Consider the following 18,359-nt stretch of genomic DNA (forward strand, 5'->3'; position numbering starts at 1 on the left):
GGGTGGTGCCTGGGGGCTGCACTGACAGGGCCAGGGGGGGCTGTGGTACTGGTGTATGGGGGTGGGGTCCCTTGGGGGCTGGGCTGTGCCCGGGCTGGGTTGCACTGACAGGGCCGTGGGGGCCTGTCACTAGCTTGAGGTCTGGGCTCGCGTGAGGGGGCTTGGGGCCACCGTGGGAGCGGCTGGCAGGGGGCAGGTCTCACCTGGCCAGGTACCATGGCAGGAGTGGCTCCTTGCCTGGTCCCTGGGAGCGCTCAGGCCAGCCCTCGCCCAGGCGGTGTCTGTGGTGCCCTAGGGCCACCCTGGGGAGCAGCGCTTGGCACCCTGGGTAGGGAGAAGAGGGGATGCTGGGGATGGAGTAGGTGACAAGGTGTCTGTTACAACCGACCGTGAGGGGCTCCCAGCTCCTCATGCTGGGCAGCCTGGGGGTGGGGAGATACCTAGTAATGGGCTGCGGTGCCTCAGTTGGGACACAAGGGATGGGCGCGGCCCCTGCTGAGAAACCCATTGAATGGCATCGGTGGCTCCTGTTAGGCCTTGTGCCAGGACCTGGTGCCACTGGGGCAAAGGGGAAGAAAGATGCAGGAGCTTGGGCAGACCTAGTGCTCTGGGCTGCTCCATGGAGGTGGGGTTGGGCATGAGGAAGAAGAGGTGCAGACAGAGAGGCCGAAGATGAACTAGGAGCGGTAGTAAGTGCTGGTGTCCTGCCTGTAGTGGTGTCATTGGCTCCTGTTGTTTTGGAGTGAGGGGGAGCAGAGCTGGACCCAGCTGGAGGGCCTCATTCAGCAGTGACCCACAATGGCTAAGTGGCCAAGTTATGTAACTTGCCTCCATCTGGTGTTCTGTGGGACTAAATCCAGTGTAAGCAGGTGTATCTCCCCTCAAGTCCATAGGAGTTGGTTCCGCCTGGGCCAGATCTGGTTGGTGTCTGGAACTGGTGGGTTGAGGTGTGTCTGACCAAGTGGAGGATGAGGGGGTTCTATCTAGGTGTGCATAGGGTCTCCATTGCCCTATTCTGCTAGTACCTACTTCAGAGTCAGTATTTAATCCTGACTCTGAAGTAGGACAACATTATCTCCTCCCAAGACACAGACTGCATTGCGCAGGAAGTCCAGCTGAGCCTACGACTCAGGGGATCCTGATCAATTCTATTGCCCTCCCAGTGCCTTCTTTACCTTGTACCCTCCTCCTAATAGCTTTTCCCGTTACCCTTCTCTTCTGTATACATTACCCATGCCCACAGAATGCTATCCTGCTCCCAGTTGCACTACCCTACTCCTTATCCCACCATTGCTGCTGCTGCGTGTCTCTCCATGGGAGCTGTGCCTGTGAATACAGGCTGTGCTTGACCCCAGGTTGCAGAGTTCTGTGCCGCTACTTTGGGAAGCAGTTCTTTGAGGCCTTCTTCCTGGGGACTTGGAGGAAGTAGCTGCTGCTCTGCCCAGCTGGTCCCTCCCTTTGCCCACTACCTCCGGCCTCTGCTTAACTAGTTTACTTGAGTCTTTTCTCTGTTTCCTCCTGTTTTCTGTTTCCTGCCAATCGCTGGCCAGGAGCTGGGCAAGCGGCCAAGTGCTCAGCCACTCCAAGTAGAGCTTTTAATCTCCTTAACTCGAGGCTCTGCTGGAGCGTAGCGGGGGGGCTTCTGATGTTGGTACCTCTAAATCTGGAGTGGCCCCTAAAATCCACAGGGGGAGGATAATTCCCCCCCTCCTTCCCCTGTGAGTCCAGAGCTGCTCTAGAGAGTGAAAGAAAATAACTGTGGCACAGTTTGGGCCCCAACCCTTGAAACAGTCATGTCCTGCAAGGGAGAGTCCCCTGCAGGCTGGGGAAGGAGAGAGAGCCAGTGCTCTGCAAAGACTAAAAGGCTTCAAGTCTGTTGAAGGCCTTGAGCACATTTGGGTCCCGGTCACATGGAGTTCAGTGTGTTTGGGCCCTTACAACAGGTGTATGGGTCCCAGCTGCTATACCTCTGCCTGCTGTTGGGCCCACCTGCATGGAATGTGCATCACTCTGCTCTCCTGCAGCTGCTCCCCCCGTTGGCTGGGCAGAGTCCTTGTAACCCTTCCACGAGAGCAGGCTTAATCGGGCAGCCCTGCAGGCAATGGCCATGGATCGTTAGGCAGCTGTTCCCCTCAGGAGCTCCAGATGGATGTTTCCCATAGTATGTTCATTCCCTCTCCCAGGCTCAGTGCCAGCACTGGAGGGTTGAATGTTGCTGCTGGGCTTCAGGACCTAGCTATATTCCTCTGATCCTGGCTCCTGGGGGAGGGGGGAGTGGCACTCAGTGGGCACTTCTCTCAGGGCGAACTTGCTCACCAGAAAGGCAGGGTGTCCCTTGGGAAGGGAGGACTGCATGTTTCTAGCAGACGGATAGTTACCTGGGAGGAGAGGTTGCTGGGTGTTGCAACTTCCTTTCCTGTCTCCTTCTCTCCTCTTCCCCTCCCCCTCCCCGCCCCCCCAGGACTCTATGGGAAAGATGGCATCCTGCCAGCCCGCAAGATGCTGCGTCTCTCCGGGAAGGGCTTCTGGGAGCAGCTGCGGGACTCCCCGACGCTGCTGTGGTTTGGCCCACGCCTGGGACTGGACACAGAACAGGGCATGGAGCTGCTGTGCCTGCTGGGTGTACTGATTTCCTTTGGCGCCCTGGTGCTTGAGCCCCTGCGGGACAGCCTCATCTTCCTGCTGCTCCGGATGCTCTACCTCTCGCTCTACCAGGTATGTGGGCACTGGGGGGTGTGGATGGAGCAGTGCATGGTTGAGGGAGTAGAGGCAGTCCCTTGAAGTGTGGGGGCAGGAGCAGACTCCTCATCTGTGACAGGTACATGGTGGGAGTGCCCTCCTTGCTGCTCTGCACCCACCCATAGCTTGGGCCCTAATAGAGCAGGGGGTTATCAGAGTCCCTGCTTGGGGCAGGGTTTGCTCACCTGGTCCTCTTCCCGACCTTCCCTGCTGTTCTTTTTTAGCTTCTCGCTCTCTAAAGCAGCCCTGGTCATCTCCTGTCAGTCCTCTTCCCTCACCTCTGCCCAGGGGCATGGGGTGGGTGATTTTTCTCTCCATAGCAGGTGTCGGTCTTGCCATCTCAGGTTGAATTCAAGTCTCCATCTCTACCCCTGTTCCTGGTGGTTCCATAATGTCCCCCAGTTCCTTCTGGGGTTGAAATTCTCCATATTTGGTCTGTGACTACTGATTGGGCTTTGGAGTGGTCTCTTGAGAAGTGGGCGTGTCACATTCTCACCTGCTCTGAGCAGGAATTTTACTCACTTAAATGACTTGGGCTAGAAACATACTCTACTTGGCTTTTAAAAAAACCAAAAACCCAAAATCTCTTAGCTCCCCAAAGCAAGCCAGGTTTGCAGAGAATCACTTCGCTAAGCGTACCACCATTAAGGTCAGGATGTTGCACACAAGCATAGTGGTGCCTGACCTTTTTAGCACACTTAAGGGATCTTAATCTGCTGGTTGTGCTTACAGGCTGCCTGGGCCCAATAGCTCCTTATTGAGGAACTTGTGGTGAGAGTCAGGTATCCTGGCAGTTTGTAAGCATGGTTTCTCTTCCTTCTCACACCAGGGGAATTAAATGCAAAAGGCGGCATTTGTTGTATTGTATACCCTGAATTCCCTTGTGTAGGCAGCGTGGCTGAGTTAACCCTGTCAGTGCTATCTTAGCTTTCAGAATATCCTGGCTATTGAGTGTTTTATAGTGTGACCTTAACACTGCCTTAATACTAGTGTGTTGCATTTAATCGCTAGCTCTCATCAGAACAGAGCTTCTCCCAGCTGTTAAGACAGGAGTCGTTTCCTGGCAGATCTCAATCAGAAGTGATTCCTGCAGGGCTGGGTGTGGGAGCATGGAGCTGGTTGGGTCCGTTTGGGACACTAAGCAGACCAGACATCTGGGATCACTGCATCCCAAGTGTTCTCCCCAAATCCATACACCTGTCTGGTATCCCTGTGTGCACCAAGCAGTGAGTGCTGACAGCCTGCTCCAGCACTAACAGTGTGCTGATGTTATACTTGCTCCCACATAGGGCTCTGGCCCCATGCCAGCCAGCCAGCTCCCCATTGAGAGCCTGATGGGCGGTCCTGCCTCTCAAAAGAGCTCCACTCCAGTTCGGCTCAGTATGACCTAAGTACTCTAATACCAGCAGCCGCCTCTGCCAAACCACCCACAGCTCGTAGCAGCCCTGCCAGTTGTTGCGGTTGTAGATGTGGAATGGGGGCAGGGTGCGAAGCTTGTCCTGTGGCCATGAGTGCTGCCCCCAGCTGTGCAGAGGGAGTGAAGTACCCTGGCTGCAGCTGTGTGTAGCCAGGAAAAGCAAAGGTAAATGGGCTGTCCTCTTCATTGGGACGGTAGCTGCCTCTGGGCCAGTGGATGCTCCCTCAAAACAGGGCCTAGGGGAGGTGCTCTCTGCCTTCCAAATTGATGGAGTTTGGTCTACCAGGTGCAGCATCTCAGAGGCCCTCTCTGTCCCCAGGGCAGTGACCTCTGGGCTGAGGAGGACCATACGCTGCCTCTGCTGGGAGTCTTGCCTCCTTCTCACACAGGCCCCAGAGCCAAGCTAGCACCTTGTGTGTTGTGCTGCTCTCTGGAGTGCAGCACAATTCACAGCTCTCCCTTCCTGGATTTGGGGATGTTCCACTTGCTGCCTCTTGCCTTTTAAGGTGACGTTGGAGAGAAACATCATTCCTCTTATTGGAGCCTCCAGGGTTCCTCCCCCTGGAACAGCACTGACTCAGAATCTGGCAGTACTCAAATCCCCTGTGTTTCTAGTATAGTGTTGGCATGTCCAAAGCTGTGGGCGCGTCAGAAGCTGACCTCTGGAGTCGGCCTGTTACACTGTCAGTATTGATCTTCCTGCCCTATCTCTGTGCACGCTTAAAGCATTAGTGGGTGTGAGTGGTTAATAGCACCAGGGCTAGAGTCAACCATAGTGCAGGCTGGTATGGAGCAAAATTCAACCGCAAATGCCCATCAATCCTGACTCGTAGCCTCCTGCTATCGCAGCCCTGGGCTCCCCCAGTTCTGCTGCTACTCCTCAATCCCAACCCACAGTCCCCTTGTCCTTTGAGTCTTTCTTGGATAATCATCTGGGTACCAGGCTCGACCCAGACAGCCCATCTCACTGGAACAAGCCAGGCCTGAAGCAGACTCTCCTAAGAGGAGGCTGGTGCAGTAGTTCCCAGCATCACCTAGCCTTGTTGGTGCACACAATGTAGGTGTCCCACCTCCGCACCTCGTCTGTCTTCCACCCCCCACCCCCACCCCCCCATCCAGGCATTGTACTGCGGCCTTACCGTGGCCCCACAGCTCTTGGCTGTGTGACAGTGCCTGGTCTCAGTTCCTGGGGGTTGGATCGGGGCCTGTTGCCACAAGGGAGCTGGCATTGCTACCTGGAATGTGCCCAGGAGAAGATGTCTTCCCATGAGCCTTTGCACTCTTCTCCCCTCCAGTCTGGGTGGGATGGAGAAGACCGGAATGGGGCGATCCTGTGATCAGAACCTATTTGTACCTGTCACTTTGTAATGCACCTTGGGTCACCTGTTGACACCCTTGTGCTCCTTCTCTCCACAGGTGGGGCAGGTGTTCCTGTACTTCCAGTGGTAAGTGGCTCTGTCTCCCCAGATCTACATGTGGCCACTCATGTTGGGTCGTTCAGCCCTTTCCAAGCACAGCTTCAGTTCCCTGGCAGGATGGGCCCCAGGTGGGTGGGCCATGGAAGCCCCAGCTGTATCCTGCAGGTGTTCACATGACCTCTTGTATGGCTGCAGTGTAGCTCTATAGGGGTTCAGAGTGGCAGGTCTTGTGCTGTGCTGAATCAGTCCAGAGAAGCGACACTGAAGCACAGGTCCCTGCTCCGTGCTGCCTGGACACTGCTATCCTGACTCAGTGTAGTTGGGAGGGCCTCTTGTTCTGGGCATTCCTGGGAACTATCTAACATGTAAATCATACTTGGTCAGGTGTGCCAGGAACTGGTTCTGACTGTTACCGCCTGGCACATGCTCCTGGGCTGCGGGGAGGTGGCCGTTCTCTTTCAGGGTGGCTGCTGTATGTCTAGGTTTGTGCGACTCCTGTTTCCGTATGAATGCTCGCTGGGGCCATTTAAACAGACATTGTGGGGAGTGGACCACAGTTGGACCTATTTTCAAAAACCGCGCCAGTATCATGCTAAAGGCAGGGGAAAGACACTGACTCTGCAGTGATACCTGAGACCATCAGCTTGGTGAAGATCACCTCCCCTCTGGGGAAGGGGGATCATCAGCTGAGCCGGGAGAGTCTACCCTAGCAATGGCCACTGCTACATCCTCCAGGAGCGCCCGAGCTCTGGGTTGCCTAGGGGGTTGTGTACAAGTGGTGGGTGAGTGGGGTTGGTACCTCATCGCGGTGCCAGTTAGCCATTGGTGACCCCCTGGCTGTTCGTGGGCAGAGGTTACAGCTCAGGTGTATCATGCCCTGCATTGCTGCCTCTGGGGGCTTGGTCGCAGTGCAAGCCCTGGCTAGTGCCTTGCGGACCCCTGGATGTGGGCGCTCTGTAGGAGCCGTCTGGGCAGTCAGCGCTCTTGTGCAGCCGTGCATGCTGTCCTCATGCAGGTGGCTAGAAATGCTTTACAGCCAGGTGAAGCAGGCGGACTGTGACCTTTCAGACCTGGCCTCTTGGAGGCTGCCTGGCAAAGAGGCAGGTGGAGGGGGCCTCTGTATGCAGCATCCACGGGGCCAGGGCAGTTGAGGGCAGGTTGGCCCCGGCAAACAGGGAGCCTCTGGCCCCTCTGATGCCTTGTGTGGTGTGCTCCCTGCAGGGACAGCCTCCTCCTGGAGACAGGCTTCCTGGCCGTGCTGGTGGCCCCCCTGCACCTGCTGAAGTGGCGCTCCACAGCCTGGCGGCCACACGACAGCATCACCTTCTGGCTGATGCGCTGGCTGCTCTTCCGCCTCATGTTCGCCTCGGGGGTGGTGAAGCTGACTAGCCGTTGCCCCACGTGGTGGGGGCTCACTGGTGAGAGGCCTGGCATGGCACTGTGCGGGGACGGCATCTCTGTGGTCAGCCCTTGCACTCCTCCCCAGTACCCCTGGGGGTGGGGCAGTGTCACTGACCCTTTTCTACAGGTTGGGTGGGCCATAGAGCCTGCATGAGAGAGCAGTTCCTGGCTCTCAGCCCACTAGGCCATGCTGCCTTTTCCAGACACTGACAGGCCTCATGGCAAATGAACTGCTAACCCTAACCCAAGTGACTTGTGCAGGGCAGCACTTAATATTGTGCTCAGCTTGCTCCAGCATCTCTGCATATCCTTGCGTGGCCTCTATCCCCACATGGTCCTGGCCTCACCCGCTCTCTGAGCCACATCCAGTTATTCCCCTGCACTGGCTCCTCCTTCCCTGCCTGTGTCTAATGCATCCCCTCGTGGCCCTGATCCCGCTCTCTTTCCCCCCCAGCCCTGACCTATCACTACGAGACCCAGTGCATCCCTACGCCGGCTGCCTGGTTCGCCCACCAGCTCCCTGTGTGGTTCCAGAAGTTCAGCGTGGTGGTCACGTACGTCATCGAGATCGCTGTGCCCCTGCTGTTCTTCTCCCCCATCCGTCGCCTCCGCCTCTTCGCCTTCTACTGCCAGGTACGTCCACAGCCAGCGAGGGCTGGAAGGCTCCAGATGCACCGCTGGGGATAGGAGCAGGAAAGAGTTCAGGGGCCTAGTGCTTGTCTCATGTGTTGTCCCGTGGGAGCCATGAGTTCAGATCTTGCTCTCAGGTATAAGACTTAGGGGGCAGGAGACCAAGGGGGATACAATGGAAATGGGCATCCCTGCAGTCTGTTCCCAACATGCATTGCAGGCTCAGTGGTCAAATGCCAGTGACTTTGGACCTGTCAAGTTCTGGGCCCAGAAAGTGGTCCTCCTGCCTTGCTCACTGGAGGCAAAGGGCAGCAGAGCCTCAGACTGAAGGGTGCAGCTTACAAGCCAGATGGGTTCCCTCCCCTTGCAAGGCCGGACAAGGAGGGTCCCCATCACCTCTCCCCTGGACTCCTGCCTCTCATGCCATGATCCTGGCCCTTTGGCGGCTGGTGCCAGCCAGAGGGATGGTAACGCTCTGGAGTCTACAAGCTGCCTCCTATGCTGAGTGGCAGGCAGTGCCAGTGTGGGGCTGCTCCCCTGCAGGGAGCAGGACCCCTCCGTGGGGGACTGTTGAGAGTGGAGGCCTCTCGGGCAGGGAGCCTGGGAGGGGATGTTGGGTGTTTCTCTTGGCACTCTGTCCCCAGTCTCAGGAAGGGAGTGCTGGAGGTGCCAGGCCTTTGCTTCATGCTGTGATGGGACTCTAGCCCTGGCTCTGACTTCCTGCAGGTCCTGCTCCAGCTGCTGATCATCATCACAGGCAACTACAACTTCTTCAACCTGCTCACCATCGTCCTGTGCTTCTCGCTGCTGGATGACGAGCACGTGGGGCTGTGGCTGGGGCGCGGCAAGAGGAGACCCGCCAGCGGTGAGTCTGTGGTGGTTGGGGCTCTGCTGTGGTCTCCGCTCACCTGGGATCAAGCTGCTCCACAGAGCACAGGGTGAGGTGGGTCCTGCTCTGGGGCTGATCCAGAAGTGGCAGCGGGGGAGTCCTTGGCAGAATTCTCAGTGATCAGTCCCATGTGCTGTACAAGGAGCTTGCCCTGAGCCCTGTAGCAGGGGGGCAGCGCCCTGGTGCAGACAGCAGATCCTGCAGCAGACTCAGCTGGGCTATTCTAAACTGCCCCCTAATTAACTTTCAGGGGGGTTGTAGGTCTAATAAACATGGCTGCATTGAAACAATCTGGGGTGCTGTGGGGTGGGCAGGAATTGTGGGAGAGGCACACTGGCTGCATGCATCTGCTAAAAGGATGGTCAGAGAAGGTGGGTGAGGTAATGTGTCTGTCAGCAGCAGAAGCTGGTTCAATACAAGATAAGCTTTTGAGCCTCCTGAGCTGTTCAGGCCTGGAAAGGTACTCAGGCCGGGCCCACAGCGGGAACTTCAATTGGCATAGCTACATTTCTCAGTGTAGAAAAGTCCTCCCCTGAGAAACACAGCCATGCTGACCTAATCCCCAGGGCAGACAGCACTTGGTCAACAGAAGAATTCTTCCCTTCAGCTAACTACTGTCTCTCCAGGAGGTGGATTACCTACGCTGGCAGGAGAAGCCCTCCTGTTGGCGTAGGTGGCGTCTACACTAAAGCTGCTGCAGCAGTGTTTGGGGTGTAGAGGTACCCGAAGTGTAGCCATGCCCAGTGTCTCGGGTAAATGTTAGCATAAGGAGTTAACACACACTGTAAGAGTTGAGGGTGCAGCGGGCCGTTAACCCCTCTTCTGTCCTAGGACAAAAGAGTTAGTAGGTCACAGATTGTTGTAATGAGACTTAAAGTTAGTGTGTCTATTGAGTTCATGATTTTTAGTGTCCAGCAGAGTTGTGAATTTAAGCTCCCAGGCTAATCTTTGGAAGGGGCTGTGCAGGCTTCCTTTGAGGACAAGGACTGAGAGCTCAGGTATGGAGTGATCACTTTGTGAAAAGTGTTCACTTCAGGTGATAGGATGTTTTTATCTTATTTTTCTGCATGAACCCATTCAAGAGCATTGTGATAGGTGTTGTGGCGTTTGATGCTCTGGATGAAGTACACCATGTGTTGTGATAGGCCTGCGTTGGGTCTTGATCATCGTAGCAGTGGTGATATGGCTGCGGGTTTTGCAGCTGTTCTGGCAGGGTCTGGTGCCGCTTTGAGTTGGCGTGTCCTTGGCTGCGGGGGAACTTGCTGCTTCTGATGTTGGGTGCATGCTCGAAAGCTAGAAGAGGGGGGTTGGGGAAGGTTTCTTATAGGATGGGATCTTAATCAAGTCAGGGTAGTAATTATTTGATGCCAGTATGAGTTCCAGTGTGGGGTGGTAGGTTACAACTAGAGGTATGTGGTCAGTGGATTTTTTTTTTTTTTTTTTTCTGGATTGAAGCAAGTTCTCTCAGGTTATTAGTGTGGCTTGTTCCATGATGCGATATACTTCTCTGGTGGATAGGTCTTGCTTGGTGAAGTGTTAAGTTGTGCATCCCAGACTTACTCCTCGGAACATGTTCTGTGGTACCTGAGTGCCTGGCCATAAGTAATGGATTCCTTGCTATGTCTGGGGTAGCTGCTGGATCTGTGGAGGTGGCTGTTTGAAGGATGGGGAGCATTAACAGTGCCACTCAAACTACCATTTTTGGGTTTCAGAGTTAATAATTAAATGGGCCCCCATGGCACATTATGCTTCCCTTGGAGGTGTTTCAGGCTCTCATCAGACTCTGGCAGACAGCACTGTGCATCAGTTCCACTCAGTCCTTGTAACATCACTTGTTTCCTCCTCTACCCTGCAGCCTGGCCTCCAAGTCTGCTGTCTGTCCTCTCCACACTGCTGGAGCTGACTGTCTATGGGTTATTCATCTACTGGACTATCCAGGACTTCGGCCTGCATTTCAACTGGGAGAAGCAACTCATTGAATCCAAAACAGGTGTGGTGCTTCCTCCCCTCACTGCAGGGTGGGACAGCATACACCACCCACAGCCGGGCACTGATGTGCCCTCTGGCTGGTATCCCATCTCTTCTGTGATCCCCTCTGGGCCCTGCAGCTCAGCCAGGAGAGTGACCCTAGCAGAACACAACCTTGAGCAGCTCCTGACCCAGCCACCATCCAGGCAGCATCCTGGCAAGGCCCCCCTCAGGTCAGATGCAACTTGGCTGCCCAACCCTCTTACTTGCCCAATGGCAGAGGTTGGTCTGTGTCCTGGTGAGCCTGTTGACTTTGGCTGAGTGACTCAGAACGAGCCACCTTGTTGCCAACAGTGATGCCCCTCTGTGTCACATGACCTGCACTCCTTCCTGGAGGAAGGGGTTGATGTGTGGGTCCCCCCCTTCCCTGCCCAGGCACTATCTGACTCCTGTGGTTTTACCCCTCCTTTCTAGCTTTCACTTATCATGACTTCATCCAGTGGCTGAAGACCGTGACTCTCCCAATAGTGGGGTTGGGCCTCCTCTCCCTGGCCTGGGAGATCCTCTCTGCCATGTACAGGTGAGCCACTGTTCCCAGGGCAGCCAGGGTCACTGGCTGGGGCAGGGTCTGCTGCTTGCTGTGCCTCTGAACTGAAGGGGTTTTGTGGCAAGAATCAGTTCTCTGCTGATCATCCCCTCCTGAAGCTGGGGGGAGCTGCCCTGGAGGTGCAGCCATGGGGTATGGAGGGGTAGAACAATGCAGCCAATCCATGCACAGCTCTGATGGCATATGACTTGGAGCTAGAGTACGGGGGGTCTGAGGGAATTGGCACTCAGATCAGTGGGGAAGGCTGTCTGCCTGGGGGATCCCCACAGCTCCTGGTTTTTAGCGTGGTCTGCAGCATCCCTGCATTCGGATCAAGTTTAATGCTGTAGCCACTGGCTGCCCTGGGAGAGTCTTGTCAAGTTGGCTCATGGGCTGATGAGGCACTGCTATGCTTAACCTTTTGCCCATAGCTTCAGGGGCCCCATAGGGTCAGTCTTCCCTGCAGAGTTAGCTGGAGTTGTCTACACTCTCCTTACCCCTCTCCGGTTAGCCCGGCTCGAGTGAGAGCAGCCACACTGCTTAGAGCGCTCGCTGCGGTCTACACTGGCACAGCACGAGTGCAGATCACCAGGGTTCCTAGTGCTGCAGTAATCTGCGCTGCTCTGAGTTTTTTTGCAGGGTATTGTGGGGGAGCCTGTCTGCCCCTCTTGGGCATATGGGGGGGCAGGGGAGAGGCATTGGTGGGCTACCTGCACTCAAGCAGAGCTAGCCTGCAGCACACTACAGAACGGCTGTGCTGACAGCTGCTGAGTTGCACTAAGTGGAATTTTAACCTGTACCCCCTGCTGGGCCAGCAACGTGTGTGAAAAGCCCCACTCCTGTGGGTTAAGGGCTTTGGGGGTTGGGGATGGGACTGAAGTTAAACTCCAGTTGTCTTTGCTGCAGAGCCTGTTGTCTGGTGCAGAGCTAAAAGGCTGCTGGAAAACCCTTCGTACAGCGGTGTTGTCTGGCAGCCTGGCCTGCTCAAAGTGGGACAGTCTGCAGCCCTTCCCCCAGCTCTGCTTCACTTCCAGACGTGTGGCTAATGGGGGACTTTGGCCCTGTCTGCTGACCAGTCCCTCTCCTGCCTCCCCCACAGGTGTGCCTGTGTCCGGGGCTTTCCCTGGAAGCTCTGGGCTACTCTCCAGTGGGCTGTCTTCACTGCAGCAGCAGCCGGGATGTTTGCCGTCAGCCTGGTGAGTGGGCGGGATGGTGTGGGGCAGTGGCCTATCATGTCTTGTGTGGTCTGGAGATTGGGGATTGGCTAGTCACTCCCCTTCCCTACCTAGCACAGGCCAGGCAGGGTCACTGCATGGGCTGGTGCCTGGTTCCTGCAGCCACCCTCTAGGGAGCCCAGGCTGGTAGAGAGCAGGCACAGTTCAGATTGCTGTGGGCACTTCAGGAAAAGAGAAGGCACCACCCGCTACAATGCAGGGTGCGGCTCTGCCTCAAGGCATTCGAGCCTCCGGGTCAGCAGGCATGCAGGGTGCAGGAGGGACAGGAGCGTGGTTAAAGTCCCAGGTGATCGGACCATGCTACCTAGCTCTTGCAGCTCTAGCTTCGTTGCAGTCTCAGGCTCTGACTACTGGACCCAGACCCAGGCCCACACCCTGAAGCACAGTAGAAGGGCACTGCTAGCTGCTGGGGGGGAGGAGCGCATTGGCGATGCAGCAGGGCAGAACGACCTGTGCTGGGGAGCAAAGCTGTGAAAGCTGCCAAGACTACATCCTGGCAGCACTCCCCACTGGTGAGGCTGGTTTCCAAGGCAGTCTCAAATTTTGGAAGTGCCACTGGTGCTTGAAGGCTGGCTTGGCTCTGGGGAAATGCCATGTGACCAGCCCACAGAATCCCCACCATGGGCAACGGGGAGTCAGCTGCTCTGCTGGGCAACTGCAGGAGCGATTTAGTGATGCCCTGGGGTCAAGGTAAAGCTCCATCTTCTGGGCGTTGGCTGGCACTCTCTTCGTGGCTTGGGTGGACAGCATTGGCTATTGACTCTGCAGACACCAGCCAGGGCTGCTTCTTGCTCTGAGTTGGGCAGGGCCAGCAGACGAACTGGCCCACTCTGCCGTATCCCTGCTGCTGCGTCGCCCCTCCCCGGTGCCTGTTGCATGGGGTGACTGAGCCGGCCTGTTCTCTGCTACCTCCCAGGTGCCCTTCACCTACATAGAGTACGAGTCGAACGGGAAGCTGTGGCCCAGCATCCACCAGATGTTCGGTGCTGTTGACCGCTACCAGCTGGTGAACTCATACGGGCTCTTCCGCAGGATGACAGGGGTCGGGGGCCGGCCAGAGGTGGTGGTGGAAGGAAGCTACGACAAGGAGAAATGGACGGTAACTCGCTGCCACACCCTGCCAGTGATCTCATGCAGCTGCTGTAGCTTCTCCCCTGGGGGGATACATCTGGGAGGTGCAGGAAGAGGGGGTGGAAGCCTAGGTTAACCCCTGAGACCCAGCCTCTGATGGACATCAGCAGTGAAATCAACACTAGTTAGCCCCATTGGCGCCTTCCAGAGCCAGTTGGCCTTGTTTCCCTGGAGAGGAGGTGACCGTCCAAGCCCCAGACTCTGGGATCCTAGGAACTGGAGTGACATGCTCTGGAGGTGTTGCTGGGATGGATGGACCAGCTGGTGCCCCCAGTCCTGGCCCCACAAATCCTGAAGGACTGGCAGTATGGCTTCTTCCTGGGGCCCCGAGACAAGTGCTCCTGCTACAGGCAGAGCAGGGTGCTGTGGCGCACTGGTGAGCGCTGATCCAGTGCATTGCTAGGAATGCTATACTGGGTGAAATGTAAAACAGTCTCTGACCGCTTGTGTAATGCAGCCATCAATGAGCCCTCCTAGCAAGAGCCGGCTGTCGCCCCATTTGCAGCTTGGCCTTCTGGTCTAGACATGGCATCCTTTACTTCCTGTCCTGAACTGTTGTGTTGGTGCTGTGTGCTGTTAAACAGCTGCTCTGTCCCACCCCAGAGGTGGCTGCATTTAGGGACGGGACAATGATGTTGTAAGTGCTTTGGGGCACTGCTGCTGGCATCCTCATTCCAGCCATGTTGGTCCAGAATGTTCAAGCCCCATTGTGTCTGAGGTGAGGTAGCAGTTTATAGGCAACTTTGCCCCATTCTCCTCTGTCCTTGCAGGAGATTGAGTTCATGTACAAGCCAGGGAACGTCAGCGCAGGGCCTCCTGTGGTGGCCCCGCACCAGCCCCGCCTCGACTGGCAGATGTGGTTTGCGGCCTTGGGGGATCACACTCACAGTCCCTGGTTCACCAGCTTTGTCTATCGTCTGCTGCAGGGCAAGAAAGAAGGTGAGGGGGCCATGCATGCCCAGCCACTCTGCATCCCAAGCCGAGCTTGGGGCAGGCGCTCTCACCCTGCAATCAGCCCCTCACCCTGCCCACCTAGTAAACTCGCGTGCTGCCCTAGGCAGAGAGCATTACTCTGCTTTGTCGCCCGAGCTAGTCACTTCAGGGGGCTGAGGGGCACCGGCAGAGCTGTGTGCGTGAGAAGTCTGGGGCTGGGATCGCGGGGGGAACTCTGGGTCAGGATTGACATGAGCAGAGCTGTCTTTCATACCACTCCCTGCTTGCCTCTTCGCCCCAAATTGGCCAGCACTCCGAGTCCCTTGCTGCTTTCCTGCCCCACATCCCTGGTGCCGTGCAGTGCAGCCAGAGCATGCCTGTGGGAAGGCAGTCCCAGCCCTAGGCCTGCCCAGACCTGGGAAGCCATGCTGCCTTGGAGGGCAGCAGCTGGGGTGTGGTGGTAAGCCATGCTCTGCTCTTCCGCCTACTGGGGTCCCCACAGTGACGGGGCGGGGAGTTAGCTGCTCCATGCATTGTCGTGGGAGTTCACTCCTGCTGGAGCGCTTGGCCCAGGCTCCAGTAGATGCCGCTGCATTGGCTGCTCTGGAGTCGTGGCCTTAAAGCTTCTCTCGACAGCACCGAGGGCTAGAAACACTAATGGGAGAGCTGAGACTCCGGTGAGATCACCAGGCTCCGCAGGCTGGGGCCCTCGGCATGCCCTTCATGCCTGGCATTAGCGCAGCTGGGCAGGAGGAGCAGCCTGGGGTAACGGTGTGCTGGGGCCCTGGGGTAATGGTGTGCTGGGGCCCTGTGCTAACTCCTCTGTTCCTGGCAGTGATCCACCTGGTACAGGTTGACGAAACTAAATACCCGTTCAGCTCACGGCCGCCTGCCTACATCCGAGCCCAGCTCTACAAGTACTGGTTCACAGAGAGCGCCAAGGATGGGTGAGTGATGCCAGTGCCCTTTGCCATCCTCCTCCATCTGAGGGGAGGAGGAGCTGGCTTGGGCAGCAGGCACAGGCCACTGTCCCCAGAGCTCACCCTGCCCTGCTTATTCCCATGGCCAGCATTCCCTGGTGGGTAACGTGTTTGATCTGGGAAGGGGGTGGCGCCGAGGATGCTGTTCTTTAGGTTAGTCAGGACCCAAGGGGACTGTGAGGAACTCCAGAGACCCAGCCAAGCCAGGGGAATGGGCAAGAGGTGAGCCAATGCAATTCAGTGTTAAATGTGAAATAATGCATGCTGGAGGGAAACAAACATTTAATCACTTAACCGGACAGGGCTCTAAATGAGCAGTCGGCCCCTGAGATGGAACTGGGTGACAGCTGTCTACACAGTGCAGCTGCAGTCAGAAGCTGTTAGGATGTGTGAGGAATGGGATGGTGACTAATAGTATTTACCCAGCTCTAGTTCCGACACGTGTCCTGTGTATGGGGTGGGGAGACTCTTGGCTGCAGAGGGCCGAGCCACTCTGAGGCCACTGCCTCCCAGCCTGGCTTCTGCAGGTGGAATATTCTGGTCCTTATGCAATAACCCTTCAGGGCAGGGCCTGCTGTGCTGGCAGGGCAGCTCTCGAGGAGTGGGAGTTGGGACTACACCTGCTGCTCAGCATGGCTGATCTGAGCAACTCCTGCCTCTTCTCCCTTCTCTGCAGGGGCTTCCCCCGCCAGTGGTGGCGGCGGCAGCGCGTGGAGGAGTTCTACCCCACTGTGTTCCTGGGAGACCCCAATCTGGAGGCCATGCTCAACCAGTATGGGCTGAAGGTAGGATTGGCAGAACACCACATCTGGGCTGTGAGCCATACGACGCCTGGGCACTTCCAGCGGGAGCCGTACAGCAACATTCTTGGAGCAGGGAGGGCTGCCTGCCATGGGGTTGGATTGCAACGTGTCCCCTCTGTGCGCACACACCTTGTACATCTGCCTCTTGGCATCACCTCTGAGCAGCAGAGTCCCACATGCCCCTTTGCCATGGGGACAGGGATATTGCATGGCCCTGTGCTAAGCACTGAGGTGCACTGCTGAGTGCCTGCCAAGTGGTGATGGAGGAATTGAGTCCCTAGTGGTGGGTGGTGCCCGGGGCAGGGACCGCCCATAGGTTTGGTGGGGCAGTGGGGGCTCCAGCAGCCCAGCTCTGTGACTGCATCTGCACTCACATCTCTTCCTCTCCGTGCAGGACAAGGCGCCCCTGAAGCGCCCTACAGACGCCTTCCTGCCCACGACTCTGCAGCTTATCCGGGAGCTGAGCCGCCCCTACACAGGCCCTGCCGTGGTGTGGTCACTCTACCTCACCGCTGCCACCATCTGCCTCCTGCGAGCGCTGGGCAGCAGGACACTGGGCAGTGCCCCCAGCAGCCGGCACAAAGGCTCCAAGCGGCCTGATGTGGCAGAGGGAGACGGGGACCATGCGGGCAACGAGAAGAACGGGCAGGTGAGGAAGAAGGAGGCAGAGGAGAAGGTCGAGGGCAGAGCCCGAGGGGCTGGAGACGCCCCTTCCGATAGCCTGCGGAGCACCAAGAGGAAGAAGTAGCCCCAAAGGTGCCAGCCCTAGACCCCTCCCCCCCCTTCTTCCAGGCAATGACTGATATGACCTCTGCTCTGAACTCCTGTCTCTGGGCTTGCTGCTCTCGCCTTGCCTGGCTCCTCCTAGCACTCCCGTCTCCACAGCCAGATGGCAAATAGATCTTGTCTGCTCCGGCCACAAGCTTCACCGTGGGGGCCCATTGGTTATCAGCCTCCATCCCCGTTGGCTCCATGTTGGCCTGGGCTTTCCCCACATAGCCCCGTGGATCTGAGCTGCCTGCGCCCTGGGGGGCTGTTCTGCCTCCGCTCAGGACGGGTGGAATGTCGCTTACACCTCCGTCGCCCCCAGGAAAGCCCATGCCCTGACCTACCCCTCGCCCACTCTGCTGTGCGTGGGGCAAGGGGCTGAGGAGCAACAGCTATCATCCCTTTCACTTAGGGCTGCAGTCTGTGGACACCAGTGTGGTCAGTCCCTTCCCTCCCTGCTGCCTGCTCCTGGCCCCGCTGGGGAGTTTGCTGCCCCTGAATGCCATGGCTCGTACATCCGGTTATTGCTGCTGGACAAGGGCCTTATTTTGCCCACAGAGCTGACCCTTACTGCTGCGAGGAGAGCTGGGGTTGGGCTCCTGGGAACGGGGATCCCTACTGCAGACCCAGGGCGAGGAGCCACATAATCTCTCCCATGGCTAGTGGCTTTTGGGGTAACAGATCTCCAGCTCCTAGGGGCACTGTAACAGGGGCAGGGTGGGAATCCTGGCTCTCATCCCAGAGATGCCTTTAGGCAAAGAGCCATGGCCCAGCTTGGATGAGCTGCAGGCTCCATCTGGGCATAGATGTGCCAAGGGACAGCAGTGATGTGCTCATTGGGCCTTCTGCCCGCCTATATGGAAACCATGCCATCCTCTCCCCTTCCACTGCTGCCTTAACGCTGCTCCTCCTGTACCAGCCTGCTGGGGGTGGGGGCTGCTGTACTTGCCCAGAGTTGCTGGGGGATCCCATGACCATGTACAGCACATTCAGGGGTACGGTCACTCTGTCTTGCTCTCCCTGGCCCCTCCCCTGGGCACAGGGCCTGGCTCGAACGTGTTTCCTGGCAGCTGTTAAGAGTGGAGACGTTTCCTGTAACTTTCTAAATAAAGCCTTTGACATTCCAGCCCTGCCTCCCTTCCAGCCCAAGGCAGTGATTAGCCCCTCACCCAGGTGCTAGCGCATCCAGCCTTATAGGGCACAGGCTGACAGTTCCTGCTAGGCTGCCCCAGGTTGTAATACTAATCCCCCCTGGGGAGGGAATGTGTGCGTACACCCCCCTGCCCCCCTCTGAATCCTTGGGCAGCGGTGCCCTGGAAATGAAGCTGCGGAAACTGCAGAGGGGGCTGCCTACCTCAGGCCGATCTGGACTAGCCGCTCTGTGCTCTGCCCCGTCTAGCTGTTCTGAGCACACAGCTGTGGGACCAGAATTTCTGCCCTAGCTGTTTCCATGACACCACT

The 18,359-nt window shown here is 57.2% G+C and overlaps 1 protein-coding gene across 1 annotated transcript; it reads left to right on the forward strand.

Moving 5' to 3' along the window:
- Positions 1 to 2,461: 2,461 nt before the first annotated feature.
- On the forward strand, positions 2,462 to 18,024 carry LMF2 (lipase maturation factor 2; the record flags this gene model as incomplete). The annotated part of the gene is given in 13 exon segments (XM_034763092.1): positions 2,462 to 2,715; positions 5,573 to 5,601; positions 6,796 to 6,992; positions 7,430 to 7,608; positions 8,332 to 8,470; positions 10,350 to 10,484; positions 10,937 to 11,042; positions 12,148 to 12,244; positions 13,200 to 13,382; positions 14,185 to 14,353; positions 15,183 to 15,294; positions 16,004 to 16,112; positions 16,525 to 18,024. Coding segments are annotated over 13 exon segments (2,063 nt in total), but the record flags the coding sequence as incomplete, so codon positions are not given.
- Between the last annotated feature and the right edge of the window lie 335 nt (positions 18,025 to 18,359).

The sequence above is a fragment of the Trachemys scripta genome, chromosome 1, assembly GCF_013100865.1.
Source record: "Trachemys scripta elegans isolate TJP31775 chromosome 1, CAS_Tse_1.0, whole genome shotgun sequence".
NCBI lineage: Eukaryota > Metazoa > Chordata > Testudines > Emydidae > Trachemys > Trachemys scripta.